Here is a 23,664-nt window from a genome sequence, read left to right as displayed (position 1 = left end):
GTCCCTCTCCTTGATCTGAAGAATATGAGGATCCTTCCGCAGGCTTTGCAGGATCAGGGAGGCCATGCAGCGTAGGTTAGCTGAGGCATTCGGTGCGGAGTCCTCTGGGTCACTAAGGACGACATGATCTGCAGCCACCTCCTCCCAGCCACGTACAAGTTCACGGGTTTCTTGGAACTGTAAATCCCTAAAAGACTGCTGCTGCTGATGCTGAGTGCCAGGCTCCACCTCCATGCGAACACAATCCTCCTCCTCCTTGTCCTCTTCTTGTGTGATGGGTGGGACAGCAGGAACACTGTCTGGATAAAGGGGACCTTGAGAGGCAAGGAAGTCCTTCTCTTCCTGCCTCTGTTCTGCCTCAAGTGCCCTGTCCATTATTCCATGCAGCGTATACTCCAACAGCTGGACAAGAGGTACAGTGTCACTGATGTGTACACTGTCACTGCTCACCATCCTCGTGGCCTCCTCAAATGGGGACAGGACAGTGCATGCATCCCTGATCATGCCCCACTGGCGTGGTGAAAAAAAAACGAGCTCCCCTGACCCTGTCCTGGTGCCGTATTCGCACAGGTACTCATTGATGGCCCTCTGAGGCATGTGCAGCCGCTGCAGCATGGCCAACGTTGAGTTCCACCTGGTGGGCATGTCACATATAAAGTGGTTCTTGGGCAGGTTCAACTCCTTTTGGAGCTCAGCCAGCCAAGCACTGGCAATATATGATTGGCGGAAATGCACACAGACTTTCCTGGCCTGCCTCAGGACATCCTTTAAGCCCGGGTATCTGCCCAAGAAGCGCTGCACCACCAGGTTAAGGATGTGAGCCACACAGGGCACATGGGTCAATTGTCCCTGTCGGAGGGCGGAGAGGAGGTTGGTGCCATTGTCGTAAACCATTATTCCTGACTTAAGCTGGCGTGGTGTCAACCACCTCTCGGCCTGCCCCTGCAGAGCTGACAAAATATCTGCCCCAGTGTGGCTCCTGTCCCCCAAACAAACCAGCGCAAGCATGGCATGGCATCTTTTTGCCTGCGTACTTGTGTAGCCCCTTGAACGCCTACAGAGCACCACTGGTTCCAAGGACAGGAAGAGGCCATGGAGGAAGAAGAAGAGGGAGGGGGTGGAGGAGAGTGGTGTGTCACAACCAGTAGTAGCATTTTGGAGGCGTGGTGGAGGAACAACCTCCAACACTACTGCACCTTGTCCTGCATCCTTCCCAGCTGCCAGAAGAGTGAAAGATAGCTAACATCCCTGTCCATGCCGCCCTGTCCAGCGAGGCATGGACATTGCCTTCCACATGCCGGTAGAGAGCCGGAATCACCTTCCATGGAGAAAAAGTGGTGTTTGGGAACTTGCCACTGAGGAACTGCACATTGCACAAACTCACGGAAGGGGGCCTGAGTCTACCAACTGAAATAGCAGCAGTTGAAGTGCTAGCAATTTAACCAAGCTAGCATTCAATCGCTGGGCATGTGGATGGCTGGGAGTGAACTTCTTTAGACGGTCCAGCAGCTGGGGCAGGGAAATTGGCATGGTACAATCGGACGTCGGTGTACTACTAGCAGAGTGCCTGCAAGTAGTTGGCTGTGACACACCTAATTCTACACCTTCATTCCTCTCAGTGCAGGTTTCAGAGAGGACTGAAGGTATAGTGGGGTTGGAGATCCCAGCTGATGAGGAGCAAAAAGAGAGGTCCACTTTGTTCTTTGGTGTGGGTCTTTAAGGTACGCTTGCCAACGAGCTGCATGACAGGTCAACATATGTCTGGTCAAGCATGTGGTGCCCAAGCGGCTGATGTTTTGGCCACACAAGATACGCTTGAGACATATGTTGAAAATAGCAGCGGTGTGATCTGGTGCACTCGTCTCAAAAAAGGCCCACACCAAATAACTTTTGGAATAACGCGCAGAGGCAGTGACCTTCACAGGCGGAGCTCTGTGGTGTGTTTCAGGCGGTGTGCTGCCCTTAAGCTGGCCCCCGAAGGGCATCCTGCCTCATTGGAGATGTACCTCCTCCTTTCTCCTATCAGGCACCCATGGGGAGTCAGTAACCTCATCATCCCCTCCCTCTTCAGTACTGGAGCAAACCTGGCAGTATGCTGCAGCTGGTGGAACATGACTGCCAGATTGCTGTCCTTCTTGAGCATCCCCTCTCTCTGTGCCTTTATCTAGCTGGGTATCATCATCAGAGCCTTCAAAACGCTGGGCATCCTCCTGGAGCATGTACCCAACACTGTGCTCAAACAGTTCGGGGGACTCCTCAGGAGGACATGGTGGGTCTAGGGAAGGAGTGACTGATGACATTGAGACAAGGGAAGAGGACGCATTGGCAGCTGCTTTGCCAGTACCCTGAGCCTGGGTGAGAGAGGATGAGGAGGATGAGGAAGGCTTGGTCATCCACTCTACCAAGTCTTCGGCATGATGTGGCTCAATGTTTCCAGCTGCCGAAAATAAGGACAAGCATGTCCCATGGCCACGTGCTGATGACGATGCACCGTGTCCACGACCAGCACTGTTGTCTCTAGGCACAGAGCCTGCTTGCCCCCTTTTATGTCTGCCTCTCCTTGTTGGCCTTCCAGACATAGTAATGGCCTGCAGGGAGATGGGAAAACCAGCAATTGGGGTAGCTTCAGGTGTATACTGTGCAGGAGGCACACTACACCCACTGTAAATGCTGCATATGCCTGTGTTACAGAAACAGAACAACACCAGCAATAAGGGATAGCTTCAGGTGTATACTGTGCAGGAGGCACACTACACCCGCTGTAAATGCTGCAGATGCCTGTGTTACAAAAACAGAACAACACCAGCAATAAGGGGTATCTTCAGGTAAATACTGTGCAGGAGGCACACAACACCCACTCTAGTTGCTGCTGATGCCTATATTACAGAAACAGAACAACACCAGCAATAAGGGGTAGCTTCAGGTGTATACTGTGCAGGAGGCACACAACACCCACTGTAAATGCTGCATATGCCTGTGTTACAGAAACAGAACAACACCAGCAATAAGGGGTAGCTTCAGTTGTATACTGTGCAGGAGGCACACTACTGTCACTGTAACTGCTGCAGATGCCTGTGTTACAGAAACAGAATAAGACTAGCAATAAGGGGTATCTTCAGGTAAATAATGTGCAGGAGGCACACAACACCCACTGTAAATGCTGCTTATGCCTGTATTACAGAAACAGAACAACACCAGCAATAAGGGATATCTTCAGGTGTATACTGTGCAGGAGGCACACAACACCCACTCTAACTGCTGCAGATGCCTGTATTACAGAAACAGAACAATAATAAGGGGTAGCTTCAGGTGTATACTGTGCAGGTGGCACACAACACCCACTCTAACTGGTGCAGATTCCTGTATTACAGAAACAGAACAACACCAGCAATAAGGGGTAGCTTCAGGTGTATACTGTGTAGGAGGCACACAACAACCACTGTAACAGTGCTAGGTTCCCAAGAAAAAAGACACTGTCCCTGCCTATCTTGCTCTTTCCCTGCACGCCAACACACTACACAAGGCCGCCGCGCTGGTGGCCTTATATAGTGTGGGGCGTGTACTAAACCCCCTGAGCTATAATTGGCCACAGGCAATTATGGCTCTCCTCATTGCCAGCGCTGTGTTTGGCCAAGCATGTGGGGTCACAGTGCATGCTTGGCCAATCATGAGCCAGCAATGTACTGCGATAGCGTAGTGCATTGTGGGCTGTTTGCGCCACATGAATATGGTGCGAACAGTCAACAAAGTTCTGAATTTGCTGAACGGCCCCCGTTCGAGTCGAACACCGAGCTCATCCCTATTCTATAATATATTAGAAGTACTGTACATCTGAAACTACTTGATTACCGTAGAGTGTATAATGCTGCCTTATGCATATGTCCTTCATTTAGTCTAGGAAATGATATTCAGTGAAAAAGCTGGAAATACAGTATTTGTTCTGTTCTATGTTCTCTTCATCATTGCAAGTACAAATTGGACTTATTTATTAGGGTGACAAATTTTGACTGGTAACCCTGGAATATTCTTGTTAAGATTGCTGGGCCAGTGAAGTAACGTCTCATAATTATTTATACTCCTCCTGTATGTCCTTTATAAATATGGCTGCATATTTGGGTGAGCCTTTTAATTAAAATAATTATTACACTTTTTTTTCCCCCCCTGATTTTAGATTTTGGAAATGGCTTTGGTCATGATCAGCTGCCTCCCAAAATCTGAAAATACAAACGAACTTCAAAAATCTCCAAGTCCATTAAATGAAAAATCAGACAGCAGAACCAGTAGCAGATTCCAGCCTTCACCTGTAGGAAAGTCATCCCCACCAAAGCGAGGTAAGGATAATGTAATTTTCCTGCTGTGACAGGTTATAAACTTTTTTTATTGTAATATTCAGCATGACAGTAAGGTGACATAGGTTTGTACATTTTAAATTGTACATCTTACACGTGCATTTTTTTTCCTCAGTTTAGACCGATATGTATTCTTCTACATATTCTTGGTAAAAAAAATCGCAGTAAGCGTTTATTGATTGGTTTGTGCAAAAGTTATAGCGTTTACAAAATAGTAATGGCGGCGATCAACGATTTTTATTGTGCTTGCGACATTATGGTGGACATTTTTTACACATTTTTTGGGACTATTGTCATTTATACAGCAATCAGTGCTATACAAATGCACTGATTCCTGTATAAATGACACTGGCAGTGAAGGGGTTTACCACTAGGGTGTAGTGTAGGGGTTAAGTATGTCCTGGGGAGTGATTCCAACTGTGGGGGGCGTGGCTACGTGTGACACATCACTGATCTCTGCTCCTGATCACAGGGAGCAGAGATCAGTGAGTGACACTGTCACTAGGCAGAATGGGGAGATGCTTGTTTACATTAGCATCTCCCTGTTCTTCCACCTAAAGCTCTGTCCGTAGCAGTCAGCCATAGGGTCCACTACTTTGCTGTGCACTCCTGACCCCAATGGGGTGCATATGTCACCTGGACTCAGGTGACCTGACAGTTTGATCAGCCACGGACACGTGCCACTACCCGCAGATGATCCATTGCCAGGCATAGTCTGAAGATCTTAAGACCCAGGATTCGAATTAGACTCAGGTGATGCGATTCCTCCATGATTTGGCCTCCAGCTTCGAGCAGCTTCAGGCCTCCTTGAAAACCCTGAGTCAGCAACCTCAATTACAATCAGCGGCTACACCTATTCCAGTCACAGTCGCACCCACACATTCACTACAACTGCCCACTCCAACCCATTTCTCTGGGGACTTCTTCAGCCAATGCACCATTCATTTTGAACTCCATCCTCAAAAATTCCCGTCTGATCGGGCAAAGGTAGCCTATATTATTTCCCTCCTCTCCGATGAAGCTTTAGCCTGAGCTACTCCCCTGTGGGAGAAGAATGATCCTGTGGTTTCCAGCCTGTCCGACTCCTTGAAGCTCTTTCAAAACATCTTCGAGCAACAGGCTCGGGTTTCTTCAGCGGCCAGTGCCCTTTTATGGCAAGAATCTTCTTCAGTGGGACAATATGCTCTTCAGTTTTTTATTCTCATAGCTGAGTTGAGCTGGAACAATGTGGTCCTAATTGCAACCTTTTCACATGGCCTCTCTGACTGAGTGAAAGATGAATTAGCAGGAAGAGCCATCCCCGCCAGTCTAGACGATGTAATTTCCTTGTGTAACCAGATCAATATTAATTTTCAAGTGAGATGCCTAGAAAAAAGACACCAGCACTCCCTGGGCCCTAGCCAGTCTGAGCTCCCCTCCCATTGTCCTGTGGAGCATCTTCTGTTTCCTCAGGTACCTATGCAGCTGGGTCGGACCATGCTACTCCCAAGAACATGTTAGGTGCAGAAATCTGGGCTTGTATCTCTATTCTGGGGGCAAGGGTAATTTTTGTGACTCCTGCTCGCTTTGTCCAGGAAACGCTCGGGTCTAATACATCTGGAAGGTGGAGTATTGGACCCAGAAACATCACCTTCTCGTCTTCTTCTTCCGGTGTTCTTCCATGTAAGCGCTTCCCCTCAATCGATCTTTGCATACCTGGCTTCCATGCTGCTGGGAATTTTATGGACTGGAGAACTGCTTCTTCCGTGAAGCTTACCCTTTTGCCCCTCATTACGCCACTGGTAGTCTCTGAAATTGATGGCACTGTTCTCCCAGGAGGCCTTATCCACTTCCAGACTCTCCCTATTAAGATGTCTGTAGGGATTCTCCACCAGGAGTGGATATCCTTCCTTATTCTACCCAATGCCTCAACCCCCACTGCAATGGGCCTTCCTTGGCTACAGCTCCACTCTCCACATGTGAAATGGGCTTCTGGGCAGATCCTGGCTTGGGGTCCCTCATGTTTCTCATCCTGCCTTCTCAAGCCTTCTCAAGGTGGCCCCCAAGGAGAGACTTCTGGTTACTACCACATCTGTATCTTCTGATATTTCTGTGGCATACAGTGATTTCCGGGATGTGTTCTACAAGAAATCAACTGAGGTGCTTCCTCCTCACAGGTCCTTTGACTGTGCTATTGACCTTATTCCCGGAGTAACACTGCCCAGGAGTCGTACCTTCCCTCTGTTCATCGCAGAGACCCAGACCATGTCAGAGTGTGTCACCGAGAATCTAGAGAGAGATTTAATCTGTAAATCCTCATCACCTGCAGGAGCAGGGTTCTTTTTCGTTGCCAAAAAGTATGGTACCTTGATACCCTGCATCGACTATCAAGGTTTAAATTTGGTGACTATCAAAAATCGATACCCCTTACCCTTAACCTTTGAGCTATTCGACAGGTTGAAAGGTGCTTCCATTTTTACGAAGTTGGATTTCAGAGGTGTATACAATCTGATTTGGACACGGGAAGGTGATGAATGGAAAACCGCATTTAACACTAGAGACGGACATTATGAATATTTGGTTATGCCTTTTGGTTTGTGTAATGCCCCAGGTGTGTTCCAAAACTTTGTCAATTAAATCTTCATGCATCTGCTGTATCAGTTTGTTGTCATCTATCTGGATGACATTCTCATCTTTTCGAAAAATCTTCTTGTCCACAGAAACCATGTCCGCACTGTACTTCAGCACATTAGAGAGAATAATCTGTATGCCAAGCTGGAGAAATGGTCCTGTTTCTGGCATGCTTTGTCTCGAGTTTGGGTCTTCATATGGATCCTGGAAAGGTCTTGGTCATTACCAACTGGCCTCTTCCTGCTAGCCTCAAGGACTCACAGTGCTTTCTTGGGTTCACAATTATTATAGGCAGTTCATTAGGAATTACTCTTCCATTGCTGCACCTATTATCTCCTTGACCAAGAAGGGTGCAAATGCCAAGGATTGGGCCTCCTGAATCTGTCTCTGCATTTCACGACCTGAAACAGGCCATTTTAATATCATGATTACACACAAACCTGGTCCCTGCAACAGTCGGGCTGATGCACTCTCTAAGTCATTTGACACTTTGGACGCGGAGTCCACCCCTGAACCTGAGCCATGTTGCCCATTCTACCACCCTGGAGTAAAAAATTCCTCCTAGCAAGACCTTCATTCTCACTGAACTAAGAGCTAAGATCCTCTGTTGGGGACATGATTCCAAGGTTGCAGGTCATGCTGGGTTCCTCTGATCCTTCATGCTCATCAGTTACTACTGGTGGCCTAATCTCCACTCAGATGTCAAAGACTACGTTAAGGATTTTTCATGTCTGTGCTCAATCTGAATCCTTCACACAAGCCCCTGCTGGTCTTCTCTTGTCCATGCCCATTCATAAGGAGCCCTGGTCTCACATTGCCATGGATTTTATCACCTATCTCCCCTAGAGGCGATTCAGTTCGCATTGTGCGCTATACAAGTATTTAATTCATTCATTCATTCACTGTCTCAGAATAATAGGTTTATTTGAGTGGTAATCGATCGGTTCTCCAAGATGGCTCATTTTGTTCTTCTTCCTGGTCTCCCTTCTGCCCCTGCTTTGGTTCCCATTTTTGTTCGATAAATATTCCGCCTCCATGGGGTTCCTTCTCATATTTTTTCCAACAGGGGCGTTCAATTTATGTCTCATTTTTGGAGAGCTTTTTGCAAATCCCTCGATATTGTCTTGAATTTTTCCTCTTCTTACCACCCTTAATCCAATGGACAGACTGAGAGTGTTAATCAGGAGTTAGAGGTCTTTCTCTGCACCTTAGTCTCTGCTCATCATGATGATTGATCCTCTCTACTCCTGTGGGCAGAATTCTCTCACAAAAATCATGTAAATACCAGTTCTTAGAATCACCCTTTTTCACAGTTTATGGAAAACGCCTGCAACTCCCTCTTCCCATGACCTGTTCTTCAGACATTCCAGCTTTGGCTACGGCTCAGGAGTCTTTCAATTCCTTTTAGGGTGACATTCATGATTCTCTCCGAGCAGCTGCTGACAAATTCAAAGGCTTTGCCGACCATCGCAGGTGTAAACCGTCTTCTCTATAGCCAGAGGACAAAGTCTGGCTCTCCACCAGGAACATCAAGCTCTGAGTTCCTGCTCTGAAATTTGCTCCAAGATTCATTGGTCCGTACACTATACCCTCTAAACTGAATCTGGTTTGTTTCAAACATCAGATTCCTAAAAGCCTCAAAATCTCTAACTCTATCCATGTTGCCCTTCTGAAGCCTTTAGTCCTCAATAAGTTCTGCCGTCCTCTCCCTACCACGGCCCCGGTTTGTGAGGATAATCAGGAGTACGAGGTTAGTCAAATTCTGAATTCCCGGCTCTGTAGAGACATTCTTCGGTATCTCGTGCATTGGAAAGTGTTTGGTCCTGAGGAGAGGTCTTGGATCACTGCATCTGAGGTCTTTGAGCCTCGTCTGTTGAGGAGGTTTCATCTGAGGTTTCCCTCTAAGCTTGGGCCCAGGCGGGAGAGGGGAAGGCCTCATAAGAGGGGGGTAGTATCATTGATCCGCAGTAATGTTTGCCTGTCAGCTTACCTCTTCATGTGTTCAACTTACAAGACCAGCCGCCCTTCACCTGGCTGCTTAAGTAATCTCTCCTCAAAGCATGGCTCCACCCCATCCCATATCAGGGAACACTATATTAACCTGTGCATTGCAAGCCAGCCCTACTGATCAATATTGTGTGTTTGGCTTCCATATGCTCCTTGCTGTGAGTTCTAGGTCGGATTCTAGTTACCGATCTTGGCTTGTTCTTGACTGTCCTTGTCTGCTTCATATCCCGACCTTGGCGTGTTCCTTGACTATCCTTACCTGGTTGGTGCCCCTGACTATCCTTTGTTGTCACAGTCTGCTGCTTCCTCTCTGCCTTCCTGTAGTCTACCGTGACCGTGAGCTGGGAGGCCCTGGTGGTCATGACGTGGAGCCAGACTGCAGCTAAATCCATCCCCACCACTAGGGGCCTCTGGTGAACATCCACTGGCTCTTAGATTCTGCGCCCTGGGAAATCTCATGCTCTAGCTCCCAGTGTAATCCGTGTTGGTGCTCCAGAATACCTGCTCTCCTGACTCACCTAGAGATTCATCTGCAACAGTCAGCCGTAGGGTCCGCTACCTTGCGGTGCACACATGACCCCAATGGGGGGCACCTGTCACCTGGACTCAGGTGACCTGACAATAGGTAAGCCTTATTATAGGCTTACCCGTAGGTACAACTTACTAATAGAGGTTTACAACCTCTTTAAGCTTTGACAATAAAACCTAGAAGCTGATTGGCTACCATACCTGCAGAAGATTTTGCACTCTCCAGTTTTAGTAAATCAATCACTTAGCTTTTTTAAATGTATAAGTGTTGTTTTGTGAGGAAAATACCTTTAACCAAAATGTCTGTTTGTTTATTTGTTAGGCTTCAGAGATGCTGCTGACAAAGTTGATAGAGCAAGGTGGAAGAACATACAATATTGTATTGGGGAGACCAGCAAGTTTTGTGATATGATACATCAGTAAGTTAAATTCAAATGTATTTACTTAGGCTGAGTACACACGGCTGAAAATCATCAGAAAACGATCTGTCAGACAAGCATGCTGGAAAACCGAATGGAAAAGCATCTGACCAGCGCTGGTAGCCAATGGATGCGACCACTGATCAGAGTGTTCTGGCAGGGGGGCAGTTCCCATGTCATAAAACAATAGCTCAGTGGGAGAAGATTGCCGCACTAATATTGCTGGCAGTATTATGGTACAATAGAGAACACACCTAATATTCAGAGTAAAAATTCCCATCCCTTGTACTTCTGTAATACATTTTTAATTATTACCATGTTCTGTTTTTTTTTTTTCTATGACAGGATACAGCAATGTGATTTTGAAGTTCATAAGATCAAGTTAATTAATTTAGTTAAGAAAAGTTGATGCTGAAAAAAATAAATGTTATATTTCAGCATACATTTAAATATTCTACACAATACTAGACTTGTAGGGGAACTCCACTTTAATGAGAAAAATATATTGTAAATCAAAAAATAATATAGCATATACAATACACAAGTCATATTGTAATTTATTATTATTAAAAATTATATTTTTATTTCAGTCTGCAGGGCTGTATATTTCTGTAAAATGTAATGCGATAATGCAACTTGGAGGTGCTCTGTACACATTTGGTGCACAGAACATCCACAGAGATGTAATTTCCTGCTTGTGTAATTGGCTTAATGATATTTACAGAAGTCCGCACTAGGATATAAGTCAGATTTTGGACATTCTCTGCAACATAAATTGTAAGTTTGGTGAGATGCTTCCAACTGGTTAATCATTACTAAAGGGTGCAGACTCTGCTTTTTTCCTCATTAGAGCCCTGCAAATGTATCAGCTGATCGGAAATACAAAAAGTCACTCCCATTCAGAATCACAAGACATGATATAATAAAAAGCTATTCTTTCAGGGCAGAAGCCGGTAGGACTCTTCAGCATAGTTTGTGAAAATCCTTGCAATGCACATGGAGGGGAGGGGATTGTTTTTTTCTCAACAAAACTCTTTAACAATTCTCCAATTGTTTTTCTTAGTTTTTAATATAGTGAAGAAATATTTTATAGAGCTTCTTGAAGAACCTTACAGTCTCATGGTCCACTAGTTGCACACAAACTAGGACCATTTCTGGTAAAAGCCAGGTAAACTACCAGAATTGTTTTCTACATTGTGGAATGAAACAGGAACAGTCAGAGCAAAGCAGTGCATTCAATGAGAAAACATACAGCAAATTACTTGTTAAAAGAACCAGTTGAAATAAAATACAGGGTTCCAGTACTAACCACTTATGATGGTCATGCTGTAGCCAAAAAATTGTTTGAAAATCTATAATTTGGACCTTTCATTTGTTTTTTTGTCCAGTTAAGGGGCACAAGCAAAAAACTGGTTTTAACTTTTCAGAGCCAATAAATCAAAGGAACAGGTTGGAAAATTCTGCCGAACAAATAATAATAAAGAATAATAAGAATAAATTGAAAGGGTATTGTGTTTCTCGCCCAAACTATTTGTACTAGGTATAGGTGACAAAACAAATGAAAAACTGATTCATTTATGTCCATTGAACAATGTATCAATGGCAAAATCGTTTGCTCTCACGGCCGAGTGTTCATTTTAGGAAAACGAGATCAAATGATTTTTCATCTATTGTATGGCCAGCATTGGTCTCCAAGCTGCTATATACTGTATATTGTGTTTTTTTAAACAGCACAATGCTCTCACAAGTATAGGATATAAAATATTCTCCAAAATAATGCATGCCTATTACAGAGTTACATAAATATTTCACTATTTCAAAACACCTGTATATAAGCAGGTCATAAAAATACTGTTTTTTTTTTTTTTTGGTAATATAAAATATATTCGACCACTTGTTTAATGTACTGTATAATCATATAACATTGTGTAGTAATGTTAGTGTAGCTTTGTTCATGAGATCCGTAACTCTATTCAGGATTGCTAAACTTGAAGATGGACTTCCAGACCAGACTCTAAAAGATGTTGAGGCCTACCTTGGTAAAGCAAAAGAAGGTTCCACAGGTGTCACTGGTGAAGGCTCCTTGCTGGAAAATGCTGCCCCACGTAAGTACATAACAATTTACTTCATTAGAACCTTCCATTATGCTTTAGGCTATCATAAATAATTACTTATAAATCATATGACCACAAAATTGGATGCTAAGTTCTGAAGAACAGAATATATATGCATCTTAGTGAATCCACCAAACTACTGAAAAACAATTATATGTGCTCTGAAAATTGAAACTAAAATAAATATATAAAATGCTTTTATTGCTCCTGCTTATCAGTTCTCTCCTGAGTGAGAACACCTGCTCAGGTGGGGTAGAGGGGCTCTTGGGAGTTACTAAGTGGAGAACAAATTCCAGTCAATGGTGACTGGCACTTCAGCCACATTCATTTTGATGCTGTCCATTAAGAAATGTTCAGCTCAACACACATTTGCTATGCTGGTAATCAGGAAAGGCAACTCTTACATCAACCAATATGTACAATTCTATTGTCAGTGATCTCAGTGATCTACCTGCAGTGGGTTCATCTAGCTAATAGTCTTTGTCATATTTGGCCACCTGGAATGCAAATGAATGTCAGGTGATCAGTGTGAGATCAGTACCTCCTGGGGCACGCTGTAATGGTTCCCCTTTATTTACATTGTTGACTTTCACTCCCACACCTGCTGTTCTTGTTTGTGATACCTTCCCTCTACCTTTGGTCCTCATTTACTTCCAATTCCCCACCTATGACCAGACACAATCCCCTTCCCCCCCCCTTCATGCTCTGAGGTGGGGCCATGATCCAGCACAATCTTACATCAGGAAAAATTGCCAAAAATAGCAAAATTAAAACAAGAATGCAACAATTGCACATAGTTTACCGTGTGTATTTGGAAGGTTGGAACTTTAGCTGCATTGTTCTTTGTCCATTTTCCACAGATGCTACACCCCAGTCCATAACTCCAGCTAAGAAATATTCACAAACTGATGGTGATAAAACAAAGGATAAAAAAAAAGGAGGAATCACTATTGCAGCAGCTCGCTACAGCTCTGAGGATGCAGCATCATTGGTGGCATTTATTGTTGCGATTGTAGAATACACTCGGCTTTGTGTACCACTAAAAGAATGCCAGAAAAAGTTGTCAGACTTAGAAAGAGAGAAGGAGGACCTTATTATGAAGGAGGAGCAGTCAAAAATGGTGAGTGTATCAAAATGTAGGTGCTTTGTGTAGTTAAAGTGGTTGTAAAGGCAGAAGGTTTTTTATCTGAATGCATTCTATGCCCCCATAGCAAGCTGCTTGCTGTGGGGGCATGCAACAGGATGGAGGGGCCAGGATCACCGATGGGGGACCCGAGAAGAGGATGATCTGGGTTGCCCTGTACAAAACCACTACACAGAGCAGGTAAGTATAACATGTTTGTTACTTTTAACGAAAAAAAAAAAAAAAAAGATTTTTAGTATCACTTTAAAATGAATACAAGCATGTTAGCAAGCTTTGCTGCAGTTTTCATTGGAACTGAGCCCTCAATTCCTACTTCATTGCAGCTACTTCCTTGTTTTTGTTCATGTCCTTGTTGATGAATGAATGGCACTTCCTGCTTTAGTCACATCATCATTTCTCAGTGTCAAACATATCAGCAATCAGCAAATGAAAGCAACCTCAGCTTGCTCAATCCATGACCATCATGATGAAGCCCTGGGAGCGGGGTAAAACACGTTGGGGCATGGCGTGGATAGAGCAAACTGAGACTAATTATACTTATTGATTTATGACAGGGAATTGTGTGGGGCTGCAGTGTGCCTTGGGTCAAGACAGATCAACTCCCAGTCTGCAGCCTCACAGCAGTTTCCTCCTCATAGGACTATGGTTACCTGAGCGGGGACCCCTAAGTAAATCAGGGTCATAGTGGGTCAAAAAAAAACATATTCAGTATATGTATTACGTGCACATTTTCCTGTGTTTTATCCATTTAAAAATTCTTCAAGGAAAAAAACTCCACATTTGTAGCCATGTACCTTTTTTTCTTCTTTTTTTATGGCTCTGAACACAGGTGCATTGATGTCTACAGTATAATGCGCACAGCTGCATAAAGATTTGTAATGTAGCTTTAAGTAAATTTAATTAGAAATATGTCTTTTTTTTTCTCTTTTACAGAGCTATGTATCTTTCGAATTCCAGTTATGTTACTTGTTTTTAATTTTATTTTATTTAGGTAAATGACAATTATGAAGAAGAGCCTGCTGTACTTCATCATCACGTTCTGAGCACCCTGACTGCTGAAGATCTTCCTTCTCTCCAGGCAGAGGTAAAAAGCTAATCAGAAAAAAAGCTAAGCAGATCATTGCACGGTCATGTTTATAATTCTAGTTGCTTCATACAAAGATTTATTTTACATTCACAAATGTACAAAGTTCCTTCTGCTTCACAGAATGTAAAGGATGCATTGTGACTTTGCATATATTTTTATAATGAATACAATTTTTTTTTTAGTCTTTTTTTTTTAAAATCACTTCAATCCCATAGGGCAGTGATGGCGAAACTTGGCACCCCAGATGTTTTGGAACTACATTTCTCATTATGCTCATCCACACTGCAGTGTAGTTGAGCATCATGGGAAATGTAGTTCCAAAACATCTGGGGTGCCAAGGTTCGCCACCACTGCCATAGGGCGTACTGGTATGTCCACAGGTTGAAGTGGTTATGCCGGCATGCATGCATCATCCTGGTAGCAAAATCTTCAGCCATTGATGGGCTTTAAATGATCTGAGCAGCTCTACGCTCACTCAATCACTTTTATAAGGCACAGAAGGAGGCCCTCCTTGCACTGCTGCCTGCCGCCTTTACCAGCCTCTCCCAAGCGATCAGGGAGCCCGGGACTAACGCCACTTGGTGTTTTTATAAAGTGAGAGGGGAGAAAGGTACTGTGCGTCCATACCCGCCTCCCATCTGTGATGTAGGAAACCGGAATCGATGAGGATTTTGTCACTTCCAGTTTCAGCTTGATATTTACAAGCTGTTATCGGCTTGTAAAGCATCCGATCAAACCAATCTTGATCTTTGATCAAATGCTTTTGAGGGCAGAGGAGAGATATAAGGTCTAACAGACCCCAGATCTCTTTGTAAAGAGTACCTGTCACTGCCCATGTATTTCAAAGGCTCCCGCGCTATATGGCCAAATTGATCAGAAGGCACAGTTCTATTCTGACGGGAGCAGCAGACACTATATGAGTTGGCTCTCAATACTATAAAAATTGAAACAAGGGGGGGGGGGGGGTGTTGCGCTTCCTCAATACCAAATAAACTAACAGTAATGCACAATCAAAAATAATAATATCAAGACAAAAAGTGCAATAGTGCTTGTAAACTTAGAAAAGTGCTTAGTGCTTATAAAATTGCATTAAAAGTGCATTTGTGCATTACATAAAATCAACTGATTCAAAGTGTCTCTGTGCATCACTCAAGTGACAACATCAAGGATACAGTGATAAATAAATTCAGGTGCATATAGAAAAAACATGTAGCAACTAAAATATGCAGTGTAAAAAAAATATATATATATTAACTGTGATATAAAAAACAAAAGTTCAAATTTGTAAAAAGATTCCAACAACAATCAATAGCAGCAAATAAGTGAATCTCATTAGAGTGTCCCATTCATAGTCCAATCGTGAAAGTTAAATGCAGTATCACAATCAAAATAAGGTGCAATGTGCCAAGCCAACTCTCTTCCAGTGATATTCCGTGCCAGTGCTAGTTACACTAAATGATTACTTCACAGCTGCGAGGTATGCAGCGAAAAACAGCTATATTGCAGGGAGTGCTTGGGAGAGTCAGGGGGATGAGAGGACTTCTGACGGTGCCAGAGACTCATCCAGTTTCCTCGTAGATGTTACCAGCATAAAAGCTCAAGGGGACAAATAAATAGCATCCACCATAGTGTAGCATTTAAAATCACCGATTTTATTAAAACATATAATAGTCTACTCACAAGAGGAAAAACGAATAAGGCACACAGCTGTCAGTGGACCGATGAGCGTCTCGCTCAGATGTAAACGTCACTTCCGGTTTCCCATGCGTTACGTCACACAATGACTTCAACTCTGTGTGCCTTATTCGTTTTTCCTCTTGTGAGTATACTATTATATGTTTTAATAAAATCGGTGATTTTAAATGCTACACTATGGTGGATGCTATTTATTTCTCCCCTTGAGCTTTTATGCTGGTAACATCTACGAGGAAACCGGATGAGTCTCTGGCACCGTCAGAAGTCCTCTCTGCAGTTATCCCCCTGACTCTCCCAAGCACTCCCTGCAATATAGCTGTTTTTCGCTGCATACCTCGCAGCTGTGAGGTAATCATTTAGTGTAACTAGCACTGGCACGGAATATCACTGGAAGAGAGTTGGCTTGGCACATTGCACCTTATTTTGATTGTGATACTGCATTTAACTTTCACGATTGGACTATGTATGGGACACGCTAATGAGATTCACTTATTTGCTGCTATTGATTGTTGTTGGAATCTTTTTACAAATTTGAACTTTTGTTTTTTATATCACAGTTAATATTTCTTTTTTTACACTGCATATTTTAGTTGCTACATGTTTTTTCTATATGTCACTGCCCATGCTATCACATAGAATGTTATTCTGTTATTTATCCCTTGTAATAGCAATAAAGTTGGTCAAAAAAAGCAACAGTGTAAAAAAGTTTTAAATAAAATAATACAATTTCAAAAAAATGGAAGTTAAACGTATCTTTCTGTTTATTATTTACATTTTTATTGAGCACCAGGAGTACAGCTATTACTATACTTCCAAGGCTCTGGCACTGGACCATGGACCAAGGGTTGCTTTGCCTACCCCTACTCTCCTCTTGCCCAATCATGGTCAGCTTAGTAGTATGTGAACCCATTCACAAAATGCAAAGTATTCTTTGAATTGACAGCGGAGGGGAGAGGGAGGCAGAGAACTTGCTGTGTATCTCTCCTTTTAGCGTGCCGGTAGTTTAGTGATAGCTGTACTCTCATTGTACAGTGATAGCTGTAGTAAAAATGTAACTAGTATATACAAGAGAGAAATCCTCAAGTTGATACAGTATATAAATCAGCATATTTTTAAAAGTACTGCAATTCCTGGTGTTTCACTTTAAGATGTTTAATACTGTGTTCATATATGCCTCACTGCATTATTTTGTGCTAAGAATTGGCAGTAATAGGGACCCAGGGGCGGACTGACCATTGGGCCACTCGGGCACTGCCCGAGGGCCCCATACTACTAGGGGGCCCCATCAGGGTTGCCAGCCTCAGTAAAAACAGGGACAGTATGTAAAAATTTGTGTTTTTTTTTACATCTGTCTCTGAAATGTCCCTTACCGACATCCTTTTGGACTAAAAATACAGAGATTATAGCTGTCCCACCTCTCCAGTACCTTCTCAGCCAATAGAAACATGTCTGTGTATACTGTGTGTGTGTGTTTGTGTCTACTGTGTGGCCCCATAATCTCTGATTGCCTGGGGGCCCCATAATCTCCTATTGCCGGAGGCCCCATGAGTTGTCAGTCCACCCCTGTAGGGACCTGACTCAGATATAACGTCTTGTAGCAGTGTATATAATATGATGTCAAGAGTATTTTTTTTTTCACTTCTGCTAAGCTTTCCATAGACAGAAAGTATGTGTTCTAGTGTTTTTAAACTAGAAAAGATTGCATTTATTTGAGTGTACTTGTTTACCCATGAATGCATGAGAAGCATTCCTAGATGCTTGTTGGCAAGTAACATATGACCCAGTCGCTATTTGTTTAGAGATTAGACAGCTGGTGATGTATAGTGTGTATGTTCATAGGCATGAGGTGACATGAAGTGCTCACAGACATGAAGTTTGTTGCTGGACTGGATGGTGATCATCTCACGTCTTTCCTCGCCTTAAATATATCTCCTTGCTTGATTGTGTACAGATTAGTAATGGGCCAGCCTTAACGTTACAGGTTGACAGACTCCATGAGGAATATGATGCTGCTATCAATCAGAAATACCACCTGGTGGAGCAGCTGCAGTCCCATGAGGAGAAGCTGGAGGCATCAGTAGACATCCTGGAGAGGTTGGCTATAAGTGCAGTTGATTCCATTCGCTCCATATCAATCCGTATGAAATACATATACATCATGTTTCTTGTGATACAAATTCTTTAGTACCTTATATATTTGAGATTTTTATTTGTCCTATGGCTATAATGGATCATCAGGTCATTTGCTGCATTATGTTGACAGAGAGTGCTTTGTTTTCAGTCGAAAAATGCTTATAGTTCAAAAGAATCTCATGTACTTTTTAAAGCTGCAAACAAAAGGTTCAGTGCTTCTACACATACAACATGATTTTTAAAGAGCTCACGGGTGCTGGATCTACAGTAAAGCCGCGTACACACTGGCGGACTGTCTGTCCAACTTAGTCCGCCGAAACACATTTCAGCGGACAGTCCGCTCGTGTGTGGGCTTCAGCGGACTTTTTCAGCGTGCAGTCTGGCGGACTAAGTATTTCGGAATTTCCGTAATATTGTCCGTCCAACTTTGGTTTCAGCGGACAGTCCGCTCGTGAGTAGGCTAGTTGGACGGACTAAGTATGGCGCATGCTCAGAAAGGATTTACACGCCGAAGGTTGCATTGCTGTGTATTGGACGTCCTATTTCTAGTCCCGTCGTACGTGCTGTACACGTCATCGCGCAAGCTTTCAACGGACTGTTTGTTCATCGTGTGTGGTCAAGTCCGTTCATTCGAAAGTAGGACGGACTGTCCGTCGGATTGTCTGACGGACTTAGTTGGCCAGACAGTCCGCCCGTGTGTACGCGGCTTAATTTATCTGAGAGAAGTAATCCATTAGGATGACCTGCACAACCAGTTGTCGCTCTTAAAAATCTTCATTTTTATTAGAAAAGTCACATTGTAAACAAAAAAAAATCAGTTGACGTGTTTCAGCCTACAAAGCCTTTGTCATAACTTTTCAAGCTACAAGCTGCAAGCGACATTACACTCAGGTGTGAACCGGCACAATTGAAGAAACAGAGGATTTTGGATGTTGAGTGTTTTGGAGACTAATGGAGTACTATTTTTTTTTCTCAAGGTTGAGAACACAAGAACAAACATGGAGAGATAGAATTAACCAGAACAATACTAATGACCTCCTCACAAACTGTGTGCTGGCTGCAGCCTATCTCACATACTGTCCAGCCCTCAGTGTGGATGGAAGGTATGAAGAAACGTCCCTGTCACGTTATACTGTAGCACTCCAATACATTGAAGAGAACTACACTTGCTAAAATATTTTTGTATTTCTTTTATAATAGGATACGAGTAACCAAACAGTTCTTCACAGTGTGTGAAAACTGTGGACTTACTCTGCCTCAGAGAATGCTCCTGAAGGATTTACCCCTCATGAACTTCCTGCACACTCTGGTATTATGTCTTATTATGTCATAGATTATTTTGTATTATGTCATAGATATAGTCTTAAACAAAATGCCCAATATATACTGTTAAAAGGTTCATAGGAAATCTCTAGAAAAGATTTTTCACATTTATCGAGGGTAGCTAATTGTTGGCTTAAATGGTCAGCAAACTAACTTCCTCTGGAAATTAGGGAGGTGAATTATATGTAAACTCTGAAACTTTATCTACGATTAGATGAGCTGAGATGAAATGTCTGTAGGGGCAGGTGCTGTCATATACTGTATACTCCTTATAGCTATCTCTAATGTCTAATATCTTTATCTAATGGGCTGTTCTGTAGAATGTTAATGATAGGAAAAAGGGAAGTTCCTGGCAACCAGTTCAATTCCAGTTGTTATTTTTCTAGTGTTGGTTAAAATTGAAAACAGTCTGCTATTGACATCACAAGTATTATTCTCTCTTGCAGTTTTTTTAGATACACGACATTGTCAAAAGTATTGGGGCGCCTGCCTTTACACGCACATGAACTTTAATGGCATCCCAGTCTTAGTCCATAGGTTTCAATATTGAGTTGGCCTGGGTCAGGTGCAGGCCAATCAAGTTTCTCCACCCCAAACTCGCTCATCCATTTCTTTATGGACCTTGCTTTGTGCACTGGTGCATAGACATGTTGGAACAGGAAGAAGCCATCCCCCAACTGTTCCCAAATAGTTGGGAGGATGAAATTGTCCAAAATGTCTTGGTATGCTGATGCCTTAAAAGTTCCATTCACTGGAACTAAGGGGCCAAGCCCAACCCCTGAAGAACAACCCCACACCATAATCCCCCTTCATCAAATGATGTGGACCTGTGCACAAAGCAAGGTCCATAAAGACATGGATGAGCGAGTTTGGGGTGGAGCAACTTTACTGGCCTGCACAGAGTCCTGACCTCAACCGAATTGAACACCTTTCAGATGAATTGGAGTAGAAATTGTGAGCCAGGCATTCTTGTCCACATCAGTGCTGGACTTCACAAATGCGCTCTTTGAAGAATGGTCAAACATTCCCATAGGCGCACTCCGAAACCTTGTGGACAGCCTTCCCAGAAGAGTTGAAGCTGTTATAGCTGCAAAGGCTTGGCCAACTCAATTTTGAACCTTACAGACTAAGACTGGGATGTCATTAAAGTTCATGTGTGTGTAAAAGCAGGCATCCCAATACTTTTGACAATATAGTGTAAGTCAGCTCTCACAATGCTAAGGGCATAGGTTTTAAGGCCCCATAGTAAAAAGTAACATTAACCCTTTTTGGTTAATGATTAGTACTTAAGGGTACCTCCATCTACAACTTTTTATTGAAGGGTTAGAAAAGGTTTTTTGTTTTGTTTTTTCTGATTGGTGTCCTGTTGAAATGATTTTCTTTTCTTTTTTTTGGTGGCTACTGTCACTAGAACATGAAGTGTATGCATCTGCGTGTGTCTGTGTATATACTTAATTTTTTTTTATATTTATAAATCATTTTTTCTTTCTTTCATTCATAACTATGTCATATACTATCCAGATTGAAATAAAGAAATTGGAGAAGAAAGGACTTCCCACAAACCCACTTGCGTTGAATAATTCATGCATTTTTATTAATAAAATTGCCAGTCTCTCCTGGATCTTAGTGAGTGATCCCGCGGGACAAGCTATTGACTGGATGAAAGGTCACCTACCAGAAGACACGGTGGAAGTAATGCACTATGTAAGAAAATAATCTAACATGTCTTTTGCTTCCAGAATACATCACAATTGTGTACTTTGCAAGATTCTATAATTTTTTTAATGTCCCGTTGCCTTATTTTCAGCTTTTTGACATTCACAACTAAGAATTCTATGCTTAGGGCCAGATTTATTTTTTATGCCCCTGGATTGCACTGCCTGTAGCAATCATGTGATATGGACATAAGGTTATTCAAACACTGGTGCTTCTTGGTTCATCACTAGCCTTCAAAAAGTAAAAGATGTGCATTTTAGCTAGGGCAGACTATGTGCCACAGTAAAGAAACTTAACCTTTTCTGTACTGAGAAACAAATACATCATGTTCTGTAGAACAAATATGAACATTTTGCTGAATCTGTGCAGTATCTATGGAGAGGCAATGGTACTAAAGTCCATAATTGGAGATTATATATACCCTTTTTCCCCAAAAATAAGACCTAGCGTGATTGTCGGTGATGGCTGCAATATAAGCCCTACCCCCCAAATAAGCCCTACCCTGTTTCCCCGAAAATAAGCCCTACCCTGAAAGTAAGACCTACAAGGACTTTAACTAGGGCTTATTTGGGGGTAGGGCTTATATTGCAGCCATCACCGACAATCATGCTAAGTCTTATTTTTGGGGAAACAGGGTAGGCATGACACTGAATTCCACCGGATTGATATTTTGTGCTCAAGTGACAAGAGCCTATTACTGGTAGATTTCAATGCAGGGCTAATGAGGAACAAGACAATTTTTTTTTTTAGAAGGCTCTCATCACCTTAACTCTTTTCCAGACAAAAACCCTAAAGTACCGGTATAGCTAAAGTCATTTTTTAATTTTGGATAGAGTAAGGAAGAGTTAGTTGTCAGTTCATTCCACTTGACAATGGCCAACAAGATAGACAGAGAGAAAAATCCCCATAGTACGGCTAAGACAGATAAAAGACTGGGGTTTTACACTATCCAAAATGTTTAAAAAAAAGTCTTTAGATACACTTTAAACCTAGACTTTAACTTAACCCTAAAACTAAGTGATCCTTAGTCCTAGATTAAAGCTGCAATAAATGGATGATTTTATGTGTCAGTCAACGGGCTGCACGAAAAAATTAATTAATGGATTCCCCCATCGACACAAGCGAGGAAGAAGGAATGACACACACCCCCCCCCCCCCCCCCACCGTCGCTGATTGACAAAAGTTCTCCAGTGTGTCCAATCAACAGAAGGTGGTCTAATGATCGACTTCTGTCAAACATAAATACCCACACTTAGATCAAGAATTAGCCGATCCCTGCTGAACCGTCCAAATTTTGATCCAGCTATGGCCAGCTTGACCCTTTTTTGCAGATACCTTCTATGCCGAGACCCTCTATGTTAAAACGTTTGTTAACCCAAAAAAATAAATAAAGGATCCTGCTCCTTTAAAGCATGTTATACAGCACAGTGCTTGTGCTGTGTCATTTGGCCCCCTGTAACACCTGAAATACCTGGGCGATCCTGCCAGTTTCTACCCTCCCCTCTGATTTATCTGACCATGATATATTAGGGCTGCCGAGCCCTGAAACCATGGTCAGCGTATGTCATCCATGTGCCTCCATCATCCGCAGCTATCTGCTCTCCTTTCTCTCCCTCTGTCCCCCCCCCCCCCCCCCGCCTGTCAGCTATCACTAGCGCTGCTCTGCTTCTCTCTTAACTGTCTCATCTTTATATCATCCCCTCTGTTAGATAAAAAGCTGTATTCTACTGCCTGTGCTTTACAAAAAAAAATTTTTTTCTACCTATTTTAACAGCATTTCCGAGCGATTACATGACTCCAGGCTCTCTCCTCCTTTCCTTCCCTGGCTGATGTCAGCAGGGGAATCTTGGCCCCGCCCACTGGAGCTATCAGACGGGGAGAGCAGAGAGCCTGGAGTCACAGGATCACTGGGAGATGCTGTTAAAACAGTTAGAAATCTGCTTTTTATTTTTATAAAGCACAGGCACTAGGACACAGCTTTTTATCTGACAGAGGGGATGGTATAAAGATGCAATAGTGGCTTAAAAATCACATTAATGTTAAACGATCCCAATCCAAAAGATACACTGCTATGTTCTGGGCACTGAAGATTACTAATCAGTTAGCACCTGCCTCACCCAAAGGTGCTGCCACTGACTCCCAAGCCTATGTAGTCTGCTGACAACTTGCCTCCATATTTTATTGAAAGCTTTTAAACACTGTTTTAGATCTATAGGCAAATGAGATGAGCATCAACCATGTAACTCACGGGAGTCATTTAAGCGCCTTACATATAAAGGCTCTGCTTCCAACTTGGTAGTACTGAACATTTTTCTTTTTTTTACTTTTCTTCCTCGGTGCAATTCTATTGGTCATGTCTGCCCTAACTACAAATAAAGCTTTCTATGAGGCCTACTTTGCTTAGATCAACATCTATTAAGCAGGGATCCACACTGTAGTCATTGATACACAATTGACAATTAGAGGTTGTGTTTACAAGCCAGTATATTTAGTACAGTAGCCATTATAGGATATAAAAAGCAAGTAAACATTTGAAGGT

The 23,664-nt window shown here is 42.9% G+C and overlaps 1 protein-coding gene across 1 annotated transcript in view; it reads left to right on the top strand.

The window, feature by feature from the left end:
- LOC143988073 (dynein axonemal heavy chain 5-like) overlaps positions 1-23,664 on the top strand; it is a 310,868-nt gene that overhangs the window by 226,131 nt on the left and 61,073 nt on the right. Inside the window, exons 78-86 of the mRNA XM_077487337.1 lie at positions 4,172-4,331; positions 9,817-9,913; positions 11,891-12,018; positions 12,888-13,147; positions 14,163-14,255; positions 17,935-18,047; positions 19,064-19,189; positions 19,287-19,395; positions 20,931-21,113. Of these exons, the coding sequence (XP_077343463.1) occupies positions 4,172-4,331; positions 9,817-9,913; positions 11,891-12,018; positions 12,888-13,147; positions 14,163-14,255; positions 17,935-18,047; positions 19,064-19,189; positions 19,287-19,395; positions 20,931-21,113 (1,269 nt within the window). The remainder of the gene's footprint in view (positions 1-4,171; positions 4,332-9,816; positions 9,914-11,890; positions 12,019-12,887; positions 13,148-14,162; positions 14,256-17,934; positions 18,048-19,063; positions 19,190-19,286; positions 19,396-20,930; positions 21,114-23,664) is intronic.

Source organism: Lithobates pipiens, unplaced genomic scaffold (genome assembly GCF_037356315.1).
Source record: "Lithobates pipiens isolate NorthernLeopardFrog02 unplaced genomic scaffold, aLitPip1_a1.2 Scaffold_18, whole genome shotgun sequence".
NCBI classification, from domain to species: domain Eukaryota; kingdom Metazoa; phylum Chordata; class Amphibia; order Anura; family Ranidae; genus Lithobates; species Lithobates pipiens.
Note: the sequence above shows the minus strand (reverse complement) of the source record. Positions and strands in the feature narration are given on the sequence as shown.